This window comes from Oryx dammah, unplaced genomic scaffold, assembly GCF_014754425.2.
Source record: "Oryx dammah isolate SB20612 unplaced genomic scaffold, SCBI_Odam_1.1 HiC_scaffold_8, whole genome shotgun sequence".
NCBI lineage: Eukaryota > Metazoa > Chordata > Mammalia > Artiodactyla > Bovidae > Oryx > Oryx dammah.
This window is the reverse complement of record NW_024070192.1, coordinates 458,995-478,210: the sequence shown is the minus strand read 5'-3', so window position 1 is coordinate 478,210 and position 19,216 is coordinate 458,995. Positions and strand designations below refer to the sequence as shown.

At 56.4% G+C, this 19,216-nt stretch overlaps 1 protein-coding gene across 2 annotated transcripts in view; it reads left to right on the top strand.

Moving 5' to 3' along the window:
* The window catches only part of PRKCA (protein kinase C alpha), a 287,239-nt gene that overhangs the window by 218,541 nt on the left and 49,482 nt on the right, over positions 1–19,216 (top strand). For both annotated transcript variants that reach the window (XM_040244390.1, XM_040244389.1), the window contains exons 5-7: positions 14,923–15,079; positions 16,101–16,235; positions 16,481–16,577. In XM_040244390.1, the coding sequence (XP_040100324.1) occupies positions 14,923–15,079; positions 16,101–16,235; positions 16,481–16,577 (389 nt within the window). The remainder of the gene's footprint in view (positions 1–14,922; positions 15,080–16,100; positions 16,236–16,480; positions 16,578–19,216) is intronic.

Below are 19,216 nucleotides of genomic sequence, written 5' to 3'. Positions count from 1 at the left end.
GCCCATCTGTCGCCTGGAGGCTCTGTGCAGGAGCTTTCCACAGCGGCCGGAAGGCCTGTGGGGTGAGACTGCCCGTCTGGGGCTGCCAGCAGGGAGGAGCTGCGCCAGCCGCTCGCTGAAAGGAAAAGGCATTAGCTGGAGGTCATTCCTCTGAAATAAAAGCCTGGGATTAAATGCAGCTCGGGGGCACAGGAGGGGACAGGGCCCACGTGCTGGCCCTGGTTTGGGCTGGGAGGGCAGGCTCAGGTAGCTGCTGCTTCGGGTGTGTCCAGATTGACCGTCGTCAGTGAGCTGTTAGTACCTTTGATCACCCAGTTACCGTAATCCCCCACTTCTCAGTAACTTTCAACATTTGCGATCAATAAGGCATCTAGGTGTTGTGTCTGATGACCAGCAGCCTTTCACCGATGGTTTTAGCATCGAGGACAAACTTTAATCAGTTTTCATGTTGGTGGAGAGGTTGCTGAAGTGTTCTCAAGTGAGTCTCAGTCTTGGAAGAACCCACCTCGGCTGGGCCAGTGCTTGACGTCCAGGCGCCCCTCTGCGCAGGCAGACGGGATCGATCTCGAGGCTGAAAGCATCTAGGGCCTGCGTGTCTCGGAAGGTGCTCGCACGTTGCCCGGCTCAGACGAGTGTGCTTCCAGGCGGCGGCTGGTGTCTTCTCAGTGGGTTCCTTTCCTCTGTGTTCTCCCCCCGACTGGACATTCCTGCGTCCTGGGTGCCCCATGCCCGTGTGACCCTGCCAGCAGCTGGTAGCTCCCCTCCCTAGGCGTATCCCTTCCGCCCCCTCCACCCCTGGCACTCAGAGTTCTCACTGAGGAGAAGAGCTACGTGCCCTCTCCCAGGGGCAGGCTGGCTCCACCCGCTCACCTCCATTGGCTGTTAATGGGCTGTTCCAGGTGGCCAGTGCAGGGAATTCTAGAGACGTGGCTTCAATCCCTGGACCAGGAAGATCCGCTGGAGGAGGAAATGGCAACCCACTCCAGTTCTCTTTTCCGGGAAACCCCACGGACAGAGGGGCCTGGCGGGCTACAGTCCACAGGGTCAGAGAGAGTTCCAGGACTGAGCACACCCAGGGGCGGGCGGTTCACCCCGCTCCATCAGGAGCGTCGCTCACACTCGGCGTGGTCGCCTCTGTGAAGCCCCTCCAAGCGATTCATGCTCTGCCCAAGAGGGGCTCCTTTCTCCTCATGCCCTCGAACCCGTCTGCCACGTGGCTGTGTGTGTGGATGCTTACGTGCCCATCTCCCTCCGCCGGACCATTAGCCCTTTGAGGTCAGAGAGGGCATCTTGTCTCCTGTTCCCAGTGCCTTGGATTTGTGCCTGAGATGTGTTGAGTGAATGATGATGGTGACGGAAGGGTCCAGTGGGCACAGCATTGAGGAAAGCGACCCTGCTCTTCCCCGGCTGTGCTGGGTCTCTGCCGTGGTACACAGGTTTCCATGGCTGCGGCCTTAGCTGCCCTGCAGCCCGAGAGCGCTTAGCTCCTCAACCACAGCCCCTGCATCGGAAGATGGCTTCTTTACCCCGAACCAGCAGGGAAGCCCCAGAGAGGACTCAGGGTTACACTGTGCTCCTGCATCCGAAAGCTAAGCAAGTCTTACCGTCTTAGCCTTCCGTCGGAATCACACGGAGGGATCCCGTTTAGCCACGTGACTTCTGGGATCCTTCAGAGAAACATACGTCCACCAAGAAGAGGTCACATCTTCTCCAAGAGACGCGTCATTGCTTACAGCCTGACGGTGGTGCTCGTCCTGACCTCCCACAGTGGCAGAGCTAACCGTCCAGTGTCCACCGGCTGCCGGGTGCTTCCTGTGGACGGTCCCTCCTGCAGGCCTCCCTGGGCAGTGCCTCGGACCCAGCTTTCCACGCTAAGCACTCTGGGTGCTTGTGGGCAGCATCACGGCCAGGCGGGGGCAAGGGTCGCCAGTGTCGTTTCCTTAAGGCACCGTTTGCCTCTGTCGTAAACAGCCCGGTCTCCAAGCTCAGAGTGACGTGGCTGCTTTCTCCTGCTCAAGTCGGCCTCCGGCCCTTTTATAGGGTTCTTTGTAGGAGCCTCAGCCCTCCTTCCGCTTTGACTTCAGTGACTCCTGCCACAAAGAAGCATTGTTAAAGATGGGGTTTGAATGCCTGCATCCCCAGGAGAGGAGAAACATTATTTGTGAGGCCTCTCTCAAGACCACCCCGGTAGCATACAGGGACGTTGACACTGACTGAGCCGGTCATTCTTGCGCGGGATTTTAATTGCTTCTAATTACAGGATTATCATTTAAGCACAAGGTTAATTGCCATGAAATTATTGCGAGCAACTTGATCATCTTCTAGAAAGTAAATGCCTTAGCCAAGTGAGGAGTCTCTTAGAGGCTTGAAAATGATGTCATTTTAATCACTTCCACTGAAACGTTCTTTTAACTCTTTGATGGGCAGAGATGTTACGAGGGTCAGGATGGAAGAGGAATGTCCCTTCTGGTTCTGCACCAGAAGGTCGGGAAACATCAATACCCTGTGCTGAGGAGTCATTTGGCTCCCCTCTGAAAATGTCCCCAAATGTGGAGGCTTCTCCTCTCTTGGTTCAGCGAATCTTCATGAGTGGGCGGTGGGAGTGTTCCACCAAGAAGCTCGAGGAGGCAGATCCTGTCTTTGGTCCAATATTAGCCTGTTCTGAAGAGCCCACGTTTCCCCACGTGTTCTGATGGACTCTGCAGGCAGTGGTGTGCATGTTGTCCAGTGAGTGAGTTTTCCAGAACAAGAGACCCCCGACCCCCCCCCCCCTCCCACCCCCTCCCGGCTGTTCAGCAAAGCCTGCGTTTCCTTCCATGACATCCCCGGCCCAGCGGGTCTAAGCTGGCGAAGCCACACTTCCTCTCCATGACATGACTTGCGCTCCAGGCATTGGCATCTAAATGGGGCTGAGAAACCTGAGTGTGTTCAGCTCAACTTCCAGGCACCTTCCTCCGGAAAGAACGCAGATTACCTGAGAAGGCTGAGATTTGGCTCCTGGGGTTGTCCTAAAGCATCCCTGTAGAATAGCACGGGGCAGGGCCACCTGCGGGAAGCTCGTTCCCAGAGCGCCCGGGGACCCGCCTTCCAGAGAAGAACAGTGCCTGTGGCTGCCACCCACCCTCCGGGGCAATTAGCTCAGGGTTTATGGTTAATTAAAGACAGTCAGGGTCCCTTTTAAAATCAAAGCAGGCATTCTTTCCCCAGAATAATGAAGCAAGAACAGATGCAAGGCAAACTTGCTATAGAAGTTTTCGAGGTGGGTTGCTGAACGTGGGGAAAGTCATGGAGAGGAAGTGTGGCTTCCCCAGCTTAGACCCACTGGGCCGGGGATGTCATGGAAGGAAACGCAGGCTTTGCTGAACAGCCGGGGTGGGGTGGGGGTCGGGGGTCTCTTGTTCTGGAAAACTTGCTCACTGGCAGCTCTTCCCCTTGGGGAAGTCTCTCTGCAGCTGGGCGTCCACGGCTGGGACTAGGGCTGCGGGACACGGGCATCGTTTCGGCTGTCCCTCGCATCTCATGGGCGGCCTGGGCGACCACGCGCAGGGGAGCCCAGAAGCCCAGAGGGAGCGTGTGCCGGTGGGTTCCCATCAGCCTGTGCAGCCTCGCGACCTCCTACTCACACGCCACCTCCCCGCCCGACCCCAGACACCCCCTCGGCCCCCGCCCCGAGAGACAGGGACCCTTGGTGATGCTCGGAACCTCAAGCTCCTGAAGGATTCCAGTTTGGTTTTGAAAAAAGAGAAATTCCTCGGCATAAATCAAATGAGTAACACTCCATTAAGGAAGGATACAGGAACTTATGTTTCTAGGATCATAAAGGTGATCTGATGCAAAGAGCTGGCTCACTGGTAAAGACCCTGATGCCGGGAAAGATTGAGGGCTGGAGGTGAAGGGGACGAGACAGAATAGAATGGTTGGATGACATCACTGACTCAACGGACGCGAGTTTGGGCAAAAGCTCAAGGAGATGGTGAAGGACCGGGAAGCCTGGTGTGCTGCGGTCCACAGGGCTGCAAAGCGCTGGACCCGACTTAGCGGCTGAACAACAGCAAGAACAGCCTCAGCCAAGTCTGAGCAGCAGATGCCTTCAAGGACTGCCTTGTTTGCAGTGGTGGACGATCCCACTGACAGAAGTACTTGGGGCGAAGAGGAGAGGAGGACCCCCCCATCCACCCCCGCGGCCTGGGCGGAGCCTCTGAGGAGCAGAGTTTGAAAGGCACGGACGTGGTCCAGCCCTTCTGTGTTGTGTTTATAAAAACCAAGGCTTAGAGAGGAGCGGGACTGTTCGGCGGGTTTGGGGTTGTGACGGACAAAACTCAGTTCCGACCCACTCTTAGAAAGGAGAGATTCCCCCCCCGAGAAACTGGGTCTCTTGCGTAGCTCGTGGACGGGGGCGCCCTGGGGCCCCGGGGACTCCGGAGGCAGGGGCAGGCTCCGCTCACCGGTCCTTCCCCAGCGGCAAGCTAGGCTGCCTCCGCTCTGTGGGAAGCGCGGCCCCGCGCCTGCCTCTGACAGCTCCGGCTCTGCTGCGGTGTCGAGCGTGAGTCCACGGGGCCCAGGGAAGGCTGCGTTGGCTCGTGTTAGGTTAAGTGACCCCTCCGCGCCCTGGACCCTGGCTGCCGGGCGGGGCTCATCGGAGGGCGGTTGATGTGTGTGGGGACGGGGGTGATGCTGAGCGAACAGAACGACGGGTAGCGCCACTCTTCATCAGCCAGGGGCGTGCAGAAGGGTGGTTGCGGGTGGGATGGGGGTGAGAACAGGGTCTTCGGCTTTGAGGCCTTTTCCTTTGATCCTGTTGCCTGTGTGTGAAATCACTGAAGAGCAGAGATGATGTCTAGGCTTCAATATGAAACTTGTTCATGACTCACAAGTCCCTTTGGAACAAATGAACGTATTCCCAGCCTGGCCAGTCTCTAGGGACAGTCAAGGATAAAGAAAATGTTTGGACTCAGCCATGTTTGTCCAACCCCACCACCCGGCATGTTAATCACCCCTTTTATTCAGCAGCCATAGAGCAGCCTGGAGAAGGCGATGGCACCCCACTCCAGTGCTCCTGCCTGGAAAATCCCATGGACGGAGGAGCCTGGTGGGCTGCCGTCCAAGGGGTCTCGGAGAATCAGACACGACTGAGCGACTCCGCTTTCACTTTTCTCTTTCATGCATTGGAGAAGGAAATGGCACCCCACTCCAGTGTTCTTGCCTAGAGAATCCCAGGGACGGGGGAGCCTGGTGGGCTGCCGTCTATGGGGTCGCACAGAGTCAGACACGACTGAAGCGACTCAGCAGCAGCAGCAGCAGTGACCAGCACTCCAGGCTGTGTGTCCGTGGTCCTGATGGAGAGGAGAGCCTGTGACGCTGGCACCCTCTGAATCGGGCCCTTAGGACGCAGGGTGAGTGGCCCAGGGGGCATGGAGACCCACGCCTGGGGCTGAGACCCGCGCCTGGGGCTGAGACCCGTGCCTGGGGCTGAGACCTGGACAGAGCCCCCTCGCCCGCACTGAGGGCTGCTTGGCAGCACGGTCTGCAGGCCGAGTGGCTCTCCAGGTCCTGGCGGCTCTGCCCCTCTCACCCCCGCAGCTTTGCTTTCATGGAGAGTTCCAACAGCTGGAGACATGCTAACAATGCCTCTGCATCTTAGCTGCTCTCCGAGAAACACCAAGCTACCTGGCTTCCCTCCAGCCGGGGAAAGAGAAAGGAGGCACATTTCCCCGCGAGTCAGCCCATCAGGCTCCCCCCACGGTCAGGAAAAGGACGCGTCCCCTGCTTGGTGTGTAAACCGTGGCGACCTCCCTCAGGCAGCGGTTGCCCTCGCCTGGCCCTCCCCGAGCCTTTAGACCTCAGATGCCCACCTCCTCGAGCCCTGTGAGGGGCAGACCCTTCCCGCCTGCGTCTCTGGACCGAGGGCGCTGACTCTCTGGCCTCCCGCCCGTTTAACCTCCGCCTACCTCACTGCTGTGCGGAGATGGTGGTGGTGGAGGCGCCACGGCTCAGCGGTGTGTGAAGAGCTTGGTTATTCTGCCAGATTAAAAGTTTTTCATCCAAGATCCTTGGCCCCTAGTCTTGCCTTTTTTTCAGAATTAATTTAGCCTCAAGTAGGCTCGATGCGTGTGGTCGCCTTGGGAAGTTCCAAAGTGTTGACAGATGGGCTAAGTTAGAGAATGATCCCAAAGGTAGTGAGAGCATCCAGGGTTATTTTTTTAACTGTGGTGGAGGCGACCAGAGGCTCTGCCGGGTGAAAAGCTCGGAGCCCTGACCTGGGGAGTCTAGCTAATGTTTATCTTCGGCTTCGTATTCTCAGATTAAAGACCGTGGTGGTAGCACAGATGGAAGGGCCTCGGGGAGACGGCTCATTGCTAAGGCCTTTATCTCGTAAGGCTCTTGTGTTCCAGAAGCAAATACTGATCCGAGCCCCCCAGTAGCACCTGAGGGACGCGTCCCTGAGAGCACCATTTTGAGACCGTTTCTGGGAACCAGGAGTGTGTCGGAGCGTCACCGATCCCTCCGGTGATGGGACCATCCTGTGGACGCCAGGGCCCTCTCCTGGCAGGTATAGGACCATCGCTGGCCAAGCAGGGTGATGCTCAGTGTCGAATTCCTGTTGGGGGAGCCCTGCAAAGGCCTCCTGAACATGGGGCTCCCCCGGATGAGCCGGCAAGAGCAAATCCTGCTCAGAGCCTTGGGTAAAGGTGACGGAGAGGAGGCTGGTTTCGCTGGGCCCGGTCTCTCGCGGGTTTGGCTGCTTCAGGGTGAAGAGAGAGACAGGAGCAGTAAATGCCCCCGTCTCTGCCGCACTGGTGTGGGTGCTTATGGTTCTATTAGCAGCTGCCTGGGAGCCAGGCCCGACTTAATTTAATTTAATCTCCTCGGTTATTTTCAGCTCAGCTCAGTCTATTTTCAGCCCAGATGGAAGGGAAGTCATCAGATGGGGGGGGGGGGGGGGGGGGGGGAAGGGGCGGGGGGCTGCCTTCCATGCCCCCCAACCCAGTGGCTCAGGCTTGACCCCTCCTTTCGAGGAGGCGGGTCCCCGACCAGGTTCTGGTCCCCATCGAGTTCCTCTCTGAGCCATCACCTTGTTGCTCTGAGTAACCGTGAACACTGAGAATAAGGGACGGAAATTTACCCGGTGACCAGGGAAAGGGCGGCTGAAGAGGAATCGCCCTCAGTGGCCCCGAACGCCCAAGGCTGAGTCAGAACGTGCTGGAAATCTCCAGCAGGTTGAGTGCAGGTTGTGGTTCCTGTGGCAGCCCGGTGGCTACCACTCTGGGCTCCCAGTGCAGAGGGCGCGGGTTCAATCCCTGGTCAGGGAACTAGGTGCCACATGGCAAAAAAAAAAAAAAAATACAGGCTTGGGCAAGGACTAGCAGAGCCGAACAGGAGAAAAGGCCTCTGATCAACAGAGCAGGAGCCGCGTGACTGCATGGAGAAAAGAAGGCTCATTTCAGAACGTGGTTCAGAGAGTCGTCTAAACATTTGGAAGGAAACAATTAGGAAAACTCACAGTGTGCACCAAAATAAATTTCCAGTGGGTTTAAAAGTTAAGTATATTAAAAAAAAAAAGAAAAAGACAGGATAATTGAAGAAAACTTAAGTGAATATTCGGCTTATCTCAGGAAAGCCAAGGATTTTCTGAATGTAAAAGAATCGGAAGGAGTAAAAAAGGAAATGCTTGACAGACTTAGCTGTATAAAGACGTGAGCCGCTGTGTTGCTGGAAGCGTGGGGAGTGAAAGCTAAATGGAGTTTCCAGCACTCGAGACAAAGGGCCTTTGTCATTCCTTCACATCTAAAGAGCTCCTGTGACCTGGGAGGAAAGTGCTTCACCACCTATCGGGAGCTTGGACAAGGACGAAATCAAAGGAAAAGAGACACTAACATAGCAGGGGCAGAATAGTCAAGCCTCGAAAATAATCAAGGGAGCCGCAATTACAAGGTTATTTTCAAGGTTTATCCCCACACCCTTCATAGAACTTTGATATGACTTCTGGGGGAGTAATTTGGCAGTGCACATCAGAGTCGTGAACGATTTCACCCCCTCCGGTCCACTTCTAATAATAACGTGTATCCTGAGGGAAAACACAGTTTCGGATGGATGTTCGTGATCCGTTGCCGCGTGATTTACACAAAGGGGAAGAATTTTAATCTACATAGGTGGCCTGAAAGAGGGGATTGATAAAATAGATTATGAGATGGGATGCCGGCCTTCTAAAATGTTTTCAAAACATACCTTGTTGTGTCACAAAGGCAGGTTCCTAAACTGTGTTCTTAGGGAATTCCCTGGCGGTCCCGCGGTTAGGACTCCATGCTTTCACTGCCGAGGGCCCAGGTTCAATCCCTGGTCAGGGAACTAAGATCCTATAAGCCGTGTGGTGTGGCCAAAAAAAATTAAAAACCAAAACAAAAAACCCCTCTGTTCCTAGACATGAGCTCTATGAAAATAAATGTTCCGGTACAGATAAATGCAGAGCAAAGTGCCTGGCGGTAATAGCAGTTCTCTTATAGCAGAAGCTTAGCTGGTTTTCCTTTTCTTCTTAATACCTTTATGTATTTTAGTTTTTGAATGATGAGTATATCCATTCCTCTCATAATAAGAAAAAGAAGTCTGTCTTAAGAGCTTCTTGTTGTTTATACAGAATCATGTGGGCTCCCATAACCTGAAAAATATTATTGCTCCAACAACCAGATTCCATTTCCTCTTGCAACTTTAAGGTCATAGAACTTTAATAGAAATTGTTATTTTCCACTAACTGGAAGAGGCGCAGTAGTGAAATATTTATGACTCTTGTCCAAGGACCAAAAGTCGCTTTTTCTCACCTCAGACCAAATTCTCGTAAGCTCTCTTTCATTCGTTTACGGGGTTTTGGTGGTAGAGTTGCTGACTCAGGTTTTTTTCTGGTCTGGGGATGGCACTGGATTTCCTGGGACAGAAATTACATTCTTATCATCAGAGGATGGGCCTCGCCGGTGAGACAGGGGGCTAAGTGCATCGGCCCTGGCTCTGGAGAGGGGCAGGGAGGGCTGAGCGGGTGGACGTTCCTGTTGCTTTTTTCCCTCACCTTTGTCTTTGGCCGTAAAGAAGCAAAGATGATGAAATGTATGGGCAGCATGTGACCAAGTGGCTTCAGTCGTGTCCAACCCTGTGCAACCCCATGGCAGCCCACCAGGATCCTCTGTCCACAGGATTCTGAGGCAAGAGCACTGCAGTGGGCTGCCATTTCCTCCTCCAGGAGATCTTTCCAACCCAGAGATCCAGCCCAGGCCTGTGGCTCCTGCTTTATAGGCGGGTTCTTCTACCACTGAGCCACAGGACGTGGAGGAGATCAAATCCAGAATGCTAGAGGTTTCAGTACAGACGGTGTCAGCAGACAACACGTGTAATCGGATCAGATGGAGCAGAGAGACAGCATCAGGGGCCCAGGCTGTTCTGAGTCCTGGTCCATCGTTTCTGAGTCAAAAATTGCTCCTTGTGGCCAATGCCACCTTGCATTTTATTTCCGAAATCCAGAGAAGTTTTGTACGGGACTTCCCTTCCCCAAGCGAGAGGGGTCCTTTCCGGCTTGTTTCCCCTGAAAGCTGGGGCCGTGTCCTGTCCTTTAAACCTCTGTGGGCCCAGCGACCCTTCCTTCCGAGCAGTTAACATTTTCTAAAACATACCGCCTGCTTTGGACCTGACTTTATTCTCCACTGAGAAGGGCTGTGAGGCTTTTCCTTGCCCGAGAGTCCCTCCGAATGGACGCTTTATGAACTGCAGCCGGAGACGCGGCGTTCACCAGCTCTCCAGTCAGCTGTAGTTTCTCAGCCCAGAAAATCGCTGGGTCTGTCGCGGGTCTGGACCAGGTGCGGAGAGACACCCCACCAGGTGGGGCCTGGAGCTGCCCCTGCTCTCAGGTTGCCCCGAGTCTCTAGACTTGAAGCTCCAGTGGGCCGGGCGAGCGGGGAGGGGAGGTTGGAGATGATGGGTCTGGCGCCAAGGTCCAGGCTGCAGCCCCGGGAGGGCTGGGGAAGGGGCAGGTCCCGCTGGCCAAGGACGGGGCAGGGTGAACCCAGATAGGTGGAGGGGCGTGGAGGCTCGGGGGTCAGGACGCAGTTCCCGAGCTCGTGCCATGACCTGTGGTCGGCCGCCGGGCTTCAGAGCCATCAGCATCAGAGTGGGGCTCCCCGGTGGGGGCTGAGCGTTGGGGCCCAGGCAAGCACCGAGCACTGTGCTGGGCGTGGTTGACTGTCTGACACGCTCAGTGATCAGCCAGTCGGGGCCAGGCCGCGGCCCTGGGTGCGTGTGGAACTGAGCACAGATCGTCCCCAGAACCGAGACAAAACATTTTAGTAACGGAACACACAGCCCATTGCCCTCGTTTCTAGGTTGGGCGCCTCCAAGATACGATGTCACTCAAGCCTCAGAAATTCTCTGTGTTCTAACGTCACAGTGATGTGACTTAGCATCTCCTGGGCCACCTGCTGGTGACCAGACCTGTGAGCCCCCGTCCTCGGCTCCCTGCCACCTCTGGCTCCGTCGCTCCTTCCGCCAGATCAAGCCTGGCCCCTTGGGGTGCCCACACGCTCACAGAGAACTGGGGGCCCAGTGGGCAACCTCCCCTCAAAGGCCTCCCGTCTAGGAGCTGCCCTGGCCGGTCCTCACTGCCCGTCGCAGGGGCCGCCCTAGACCCCCGCCCCCCCGCAGGGGGACGCTCCCTCCTGCATGACGCTGGTCCTGAAGGGCGTGGAGAAAGGAAGGTCCCTCCGTCCTTGAGGGCCGGGCGCTGAAGGCACACAGCCCGGGGCCCACAGGCGCCCAAAGGTTGTCATAGAAACCGCAGACCTGTGCTCCAGGAGCTCGTGGCTTAAAGAGGAGGAGGACTCTGCCCAGAGCGCCCTCAGGGGCCGTGTCGCCCTGCAGTGTGGACACCTGTGGGTGCTGGGAGGGGACCCAGGTGCTTTGCTCTCTGTGCCCAGGCCTGGTGCCAGTCGAGGCATCCCGGGCCCTGCCTACCAGGTGACCTTCTGAGCCACCCGCCGGCCTCGGGCCTGGCTGGTTCTGACCCTTCCTGGGCCCGAACTCGCCCGTCCACCCCTGCTGGGACCCCCACGCTGGCCATGGCTCGTCTCTGATGGCTGGAGAGGCTGGACTCAGAACCACCCCGTCGGCGCCACGCCGCCCCCACAGCGCCTCGCGCCAGGGATGCTGGGTGAACCCTCCTGTTCCGGAAGCAGCCTGAGTCCCCCACCGGCTGCGTTTGCGGGAGTCCTGGCTCCTGGAGCAGAACCCCCTCCCCTAGGACGCAGCTCCTCCTCTCGCGGCATCCTCAGAGGAGCTAAAGGCGCGGCGGGGACAGGCCTTGGGGGCATGGCGTCCTCCCGGCCCACACGGAGAGGCCCGTTTGGGGCGGTGAGGGCCGAGCCCCAGGAGCTCTGAGAGTCATCTTGTTTGGCCCAAGCGTCTTGGCCTACGTGGTGAAGGGACAAATTCGGAGGAGGGCGGACGTTCCCGGTTAATACCAGGTGGACCCTCAGTCCCGTCACAGACGTCCTGATGAGGGAGGTGTGGTGGGGGGGGTCTGACACACAGGAGAGGCGGCCTGGGGGCTGAGCAGAGGCTGGAGAGACGTGGCCGCCAGCCCGGTGAGGCTGCGAGATGCAGGGGCAGGTTCTTCCCTGGAGCCTCTGGCCAGAACGTGGTCCTGCCAGCACTTTGAGGTTTTTTTTTTTCAACTTTAGTTTTATTTTTTTAACACCAAAACTGTTCTGTATTGGGGTTTGGCCGATCAACAATATGATAGCTTCCGATGCCCAGTCAGGGACTCAGCCATCCGTATATGTGTGTCCATTCTCCCCCAGACTCCCCTCCCATCCAGGCTGGCAGGCAGCGTGGAGCAGAATTCCCTCTGCTGTACAGCAGGTTTTCCAACACGTTGATTTTATCCCGGTAAGTCTGACATTGCCTCCAGACCTGTGGGAATAAATCTCCGTTATTTTAAGCCGCCGAGTTGACAGTCCCGTGTCCCAGCAGCCACAGGACAAGGATACCTGCACCCTGATGCTGGGAGCAGGGGAAGCTGGAGGCCACCCCTGCCCTCCTCCAAGGCAGGACGTTCTTCCCCGCACCCCACTCACTGCGGGGCGGGGGCGGGGTTGGAGGAGCCTGCCTCGCCACCGGACCTCAACCTCTTATGGACCAGAGCTCCCCTCTCACTCCATTCACCGTGTTTCTCCAGCATGAGACTGGTGGATGCTTATTGGGCTGAAAAGAAGAAAATAAAATGAAAATACAGGCCGCCCGCCAGGCTCTCACGGTGCACACGAGGGACATTTCAAGGGTTATTGGCGTGGGGGGTGGGGTGGGGGGTGGGTACCGAACACGGTTTGGACGTGCGTCATCCTGTTTCGTTGAATGTCATTCACCCTCGTTCCAGGATTTGTTTTTGTGATCTTAAAAAAATCTCTGCCTTTGAGCACAATTACCCAGCTCGCAGCACACCCACGGCAGCTGTCTCTTCTCCCTGTGTTTTCCCGGTGCCGTTTGTCCTAGAATTAGCGTCGCACACAAAGCTTCACTCCTGCGTGTGCGTGGGCACAGCGCCCGTGGCCTCCTGGGCCAGGAGCACCGGATGCTTTCGGGCCCGAGTCTTGGTGACGTGTCACCTCATGGGGTCCAGGCACCAGCCTGTCGCTTCATAGGCTGATATCAGCCGGTCCCTGAGGCCCTGCCGTAGAGATTACTTGGCAACCAGAACACCCCAACCACTGAATGATTTTAGAATCGCACCCCTGAGAAAGAAGGCTGAGCACTGAATAACTGATGCTTTTGAACTGTGGTGTTGGAGAAGACTCTTGAGAGTCCCTTGGACTGCAAGGAGATCCAACCAGTCCATCTTAAAGGAGATCAGTCCTGGGTGTTCATTGGAAGAACTGATGTTGAAGCTGAAACTCCAATACTTTGGCCACCTGATGTGAAGAGCTGACTCATTGGAAAAGATCCTGATGCTGGGAAAGATTGGGGCAGGAGGAGAAGGGGACGGCAGGATGAGATGGCTGGATGGCATCACCGACTCGATGGACATGGGTTTGGGTGGACTCCGGGGGTTGGTGATGGACAGGGAGGCCTGGCGTAAAGAGTCGGACACGACTGAGCGACTGAACTGAACTGGACTGAACTGACCACCGCACTCACACCTCAGTTGGGTGGAGTGAGCCCTTGGGCCCCTCCCGTTCTCCACGGGAGCACTTCATTTTTAAGCCTGAATTTGTCGTCTCTTGTGATACTCAGGTTGCTTTTTTAGGCGAGCAGACCTTCTGTAGACCTGGGTCACACTTCCCCGGCGGTCAGGGCCCCTGGAGCCTCCTGTCTCAGTGAAGACCGTGCTTGGGCAGCGGACGAGGCTGGGACTCCCGTCCAGGGTGCCGCGCGTGCTCACGTCCTGCTGTCTGTCCTTCTCTGCCGCTTCCAAGCCGCCAGGAGGGCGCCGTGTCTAGGTGCCTCCGTTTCCTCCCCCGGCCCTCCTTGCTGCGGGAGGTAGGCCCCTGCTGGCTGATCTGGAGGAAGCTGCCTCGGCTCGTGAGCTGCAGCTCCCAGCACTTGGGGTGACAGGACGGAGGTCTGTCTGGGAAGCGGGTCATGGGCGGCCGAGCCGGGTGCCTGCTTCTGTCCTGTCCGCTCTCGGCTGCGTGAGGTTAGGTACTGTCCTTTAGGAAAGTGGCTGGAGGGGCCGGTGGAGGATGCGGGACCCACGGCCGGCTGCTCTGTGGCTGCTCACCCTGGGCTGGCCCGCCACCCCTCGCACGCTAGAGCAGGTCACCTTCCCGTGCTAAGGCTTCTGGGCAAGGACGGTGCCAGCCCTTGGCGGGTCTCCAGGCGCCCAGGCAGCGCTCGTCTCTGACCTCCGCCCTCGGGGCTCCACCTGAACACCCAGTGTCCTCCGCCCCCACCGCCCATGGCCAACACTGGCACCGTCTTCTGAAATTCTTCTAAGTTTCTCCTTTGACAATCACACTACCAGTCTGGTGATGGGCTGGAGAGTGGATCTTGCTGGCTTTCACACAGTACCACCTGGAAGCCCCCTCCCTCCACCCAGTTCTGACTCGGTTGGTGAAGCCGAGGCCGCGTCCAGGGGCTGCGCTGTGAGAGCTGCTGGGCTGAGAGTCTGGCCCCAGGGAGACGTGTCCCTGTGGTGTCCAGCTGACTGGGGGCCCCAGAGCTTTTAGCTGCGCTGAGGGGGAGGGTGAGGAAGGCCCCTGGGCATGGTGGGCATGGCCGCGGTCCCTTCTTGTCAGACCGATGGGTGATTGACAGGTGTCGGCGTCAGCCCTCCCGCACAGAAGCCTCCATCGGCTGCTCCGCGGAGCTGCCCCTCTGCAGGCGACGCGGCCTTGTCTCCACTTTAGTTTCCGTTTGCTTCTCCGTCTTGAGTGGGCACTGGGGCCACCCAGGGTCTTGGGAAAGGCTTCTGAGTCTTCCCCCTGGGTCAGCCCCCCTCCCATGCAATCCTCACGCACAGCGGGTTAGAAGCCACCAGCCTCTACAAAGGAAAGAGACGACTTCTTGTAGGGGTTCCAGTGCCGCCGTGTGTGGGCTGGCCTGCTGGCTGCTCAGGCGGGAGGCAGACCAGCTCTTCCGGCTGGGGGTTGGGGGTGGGGAGGGTGTTAGGATGCAGATTCTGCTTCCTCAGGTTTGGGCGGCAACCCTGGTGTCACAGATGCTGCTGGACCAGGCCAGTGCTGAGTCTCCAGGCTTGACCGCTGGGTCCTCCAGGCCTACTGCCCGTGGCGGGCGGTGGCAGTGGGCAGCTTCTCTCGTGGCGAGGGTCAGAGCCTCCTCCCCCGCTTCAACACCGTCGTGACATCTCTCGATTGGCCGGTCCTGATGCAGGACGCTCAGCAGTGTGGGTCTGTTCTCCTTTTGCAACCTGGGATCTTTCTTCTTTCTTCGCAGTCCGAGATGCGAAAAACCTAATCCCTATGGATCCAAATGGGCTTTCAGACCCTTATGTGAAGCTGAAGCTTATTCCTGACCCCAAGAATGAGAGCAAACAAAAAACCAAAACCATCCGCTCCACGCTGAACCCCCAGTGGAATGAGACCTTCACGTTGTGAGTTGAACCCCTCTTCCTGATGTATTTTCTCCTTCACATTACGAGCAGGAATGAGCTGGGCTTATTATAAACGTCTTTAAACATCCATTCATCCCTAAGCTCTTCTCCCACGGCTGCTAGAGACGTAGCTGTGGTCACCCTTGGTTGATGGATAGAAACTCAGTTTACCAGACTTATACATGATACCGCAAGTTACCATCAGTAACTCCTGTACAAAAAATTCTCTCACATTTCAGATATAAGATCAAGCCCTCTTGGTTGACTTTGGTTTTTTGGGGGGGTGGTTAGAGGAGGCTGCAGGTAAGAGTTTGAACAATAGTTTTTAAAACAAGGAATAAGTGAGTAACCACCGAAGCCGACGTTGCTGCTGAAATGGAAGGTTATCTTTCCATCTGAGCAGGGAGGACTTTTGGGGGAAGGCGACATTTAATGTGGGGCTGAAAGGAGTGGAAAGATTTTGGAGACAGAGATGGGAGGGGGGAGGAAGGGAGGAAAGGTTGGGGAGTGGAGGCCTGAGTAAGTCAGGAGCAAGAAAGCTCTGAGCACAGCTGAGCGCAAGCGAGGGGCCCTCTCTGCGAATGAGAACAGAGGACGCACGTGTCTGTCACACCCAGACGTAGCTGTCTAGGGTAGAGGCCAGAGGCTGTCCGGCCTTGCTCTGGGAGGGGCCGGACAGTGAAGGGTTTAGGCCTTATGGGTCATCCAGTCTCTGTTGCAGGTACTGTTCTAGATTCAGACCTGCCATAGCCAAATGTGTCCAGACAAACAGCCATGACCGTTTCAATAAAACTTTATTTACACACACAAGCAGTGGGCCTGACTTGCCCATGGCTCATGGTTTGCTAACCTCTTGTCTAGAGCTTTGGTTACCGAGGGGCTGGCACTTTGTTGATGATGGAGAACCCCAGGAAGAGAACTGAATATACTATTTTTTTAATCTCAGATTCAGATCTGAAGCCTGTGGTATCATCCCTTAAACCACAGTAAAGATAACCCCTGCATACGTGTTCTTTGACAGCAAATTAAAACCTTCTGATAAAGACCGGCGACTGTCCGTGGAGATCTGGGACTGGGATCGAACTACGCGGAACGACTTCATGGGGTCCCTTTCCTTTGGGGTCTCGGAGCTGATGAAGATGCCAGCCAGCGGATGGTGAGGAAGGCTGAGTGTGTCTGTGTGAGCCAAAAGTTAATTGTCTGAAAATGTTAGCGCTTTCAGAGATTCAGGAGACGAGCTGGCTTAAGTCCAGAGGGACCATTGTGTGTGAAGTTTCCTGGGTGCTGGCTCCCCAGTGAACACATTTCAGAACCAGCTGGACTGGAGCCTGGGGGTGGGGGTGGTGTTGAACCCGGTGTTGCGGGCACGATCTCACCCTCCTCTGCCCCGTGTCTCTGCAGGTACAAGCTGCTGAACCAAGAGGAGGGTGAGTACTACAACGTGCCGATCCCTGAAGGCGACGAGGAAGGCAACATGGAGCTCAGGCAGAAATTCGAGGTGAGACCAGCAGCGTGAGTGAACCATCCTTCTGTTCAGAAAGGCTCACTTCAGGAAGGGCCAGATTGTTGTGGTCACTGGGCTGGAAGGCAAAAGTCATTTGAATGTTAATCTTTGTCCTTATCTAAAGGCATAGATGTTGCGTCATCGCCTTGCTCTGCAGGCTGTTGACACTCTGGCTGTTATCCTTAGAGCATGGAGACTGGGAACAGCCCTGCAGAGAGGGGCTGGCTCCTGCGCAGGGAGCCGGTCTGGCGTCAGCGGGGAGATGGGCGGGCCCGAGGCTTCTCCAGGCGGCAGCGTCCCTGGGTGTGACTGGTGGGTCAGCATCTTCCTTTTCTCTGCAGATCTCTAGGAAGGGAGCTCCTTCTCCAAACCCCGGCGCGCGCCGCCTTCTGCCCCGGTGGTGTCCCCTGAGAGAGGTGTCCTCCCTCTCTTCCCTCCCCCCCTCTTCACCCCTGCTTCTCTCTCCTCACCTGACGTCTCAGCTCTTAATGCAGTTTCTGCTCCAAGCACCTGCCTTACGCTCCATTTCCTGCCATTTCTCCAGTCACCGGTGTGTTGGTTGTTCGAAGGACCCATGTAGTAGCTGATTGTCTCTGCACCAGGCTCACAGGGGTTCCCTGAGGGCGCAGACGGTAAAGAATCCGCCTGCCGTGCAGGAGACAGGGGTCGATCCTGGGTCAGGAAGACCCCCTGGAGCAGCCCACTCCAGTACTCTTGCCTGGAGAATCCCGTGGACAGAGGAGGCTGGCGGGCTGCCGTCCGCGGGGTCGCAGAGAGTCGGACACGACTGAGCGTCCGAGCAGTCACACACACCTGACTCGTTACCTGTGAAGCTTCCCCTTCCTCGGGCAGCTCCCAAGCCCTAGAGACGTTCCGATGGGCACGCACATGCGGGCACAGAGACCCTGCACGGCCGGCGCCCTTGGGTCCCTCCTCCTGCTGTTGTTTCTTCTCCCAAATATATTCCGTCTGAAAGACGCGTACAGGTCATACCTGCCAGCTGGAATGGGTTCTGAAGGATGTAAGACACAAAATGTTCGCAGTGCTCTGGCACTGATGGCGTCGCTCAGTTGCTCAGTCCTGTCCGACTCTGCGACCCCATGGACTGTAGCACGTCAGGCTCCTCTGTCCTTCACTGTCTCCAGGAGCTTGCTCAAATTCAGGTGCATTGAGTTGATGACGCCATCCAGCCATCTCATCCTCTGTTGCCCCCTTCTCTGCCCTACCTCAATCTTTCCCAGCATCACGGCCTTTTCCAGTGAGTCAGCTCTTCGCATCAGGTGGCCAAAGTATTGGAGCTTTAGCTTCAGCATCAGTCCTTCCAGTGAATATTCAGGGTCGATTTCCTTTAAGACGGACTGGTTGGATCTCCTTGCCGTCCAGGCGACTCTCAAGAGTCTTCTCCAGCACCACAGTTCTAAAGCATCAATTCTGCTGGGTTCAGCCTTCTTTATGGTCCCACTGATCACTGACACTTGGTTAAGAGGCTGCTGATGGCAGACACTTGCGGGCAGGACCTGGGTGCCATCAGGAGCGTGGAGGACTGGGCCCGGAGGGCGCTCTGCGGGTCTGTAGTGGAGGCCCACACACAACTTGCAGGATCACCCCAGAGACTGCAGATGCCTGAGGATCACAGGTGTGTCGGCTTCTGTTTATCCTGGAGAAACATTTTGAGATTATCCTTGTTACTGATTAACAAAATGTGATCCAGTTATGACGAGAGTTAAGACGTTTAATCACTGCCCTTGAGACTCAGTTGCCAGGTTGTCTGTGGAAAGAAAGCAGGCATTCTCTGTTTACTGCTGTTGAAACTGGATTTTCCAAAAGCCTCCACTGTCTTTGAAGACATTAGCTAATTCAGGATATTCTTCAGATGCGGGGAGAAAATGGTTCATTGGAGACCCCCAACAAAGTGTAGCTGTGTGTTGATTTGATCAGGCCTGCCAGTGTTACCATGGAAACCTGAGTACTTTCCGATGACCTTTTGGACACAAAACAGAAAATCTGTGTGCCTCATTATGGACTCTGCTTTTTTCCCCCAAACGGCTTCCTTAATTACTTCCTGAGCTGTGTGATGTTACGGGTGGGGTAAATCTGTAAAGTGCACATCAGTGGAAAGAGATTTTGTTTTCCTCTTTGTGCGTCAGCTCTTAGAGGCAGAGCCTTACACTGAAATGGGATGAGGCTCGGTGTTGGAAATGATTTTCTCACCTCTGTTCGAGCGTCGTCAACAGGGATTAACCCTGCTCCTCAGCAGAGCAGACTCCAGGGCAGACTGAAGGACGCTGCACAGAGCTTCTAACATTCTGGGTGGGGGAGGGCACGCTTTTATGTGACTGCATGGCGGTGTGTTTTCAGGGGTGCGCCGTGGGCTACACCCGTCTCAGAACTCACCTGTGTCTCAGGCTCGCCAACCCCCGCCCCCAACCTTACATCGCCCTCCAGTCCTGTGCTCCCTTGCTGGGCACACCTGTCCCTGTCATCTCCATGTGGGTCCAGAGAGGAGCCTCGGGTCCTGCTTGAAGGCTTTGGACTCTAAACTTCAGGCCCCACGAGGAATCCACGTCTCCTGGTCACTGGCCCACATCGGGGAGGGTGCCTGAGCTCGTGTCCGCGGGGGGTTCGGGGAGGGT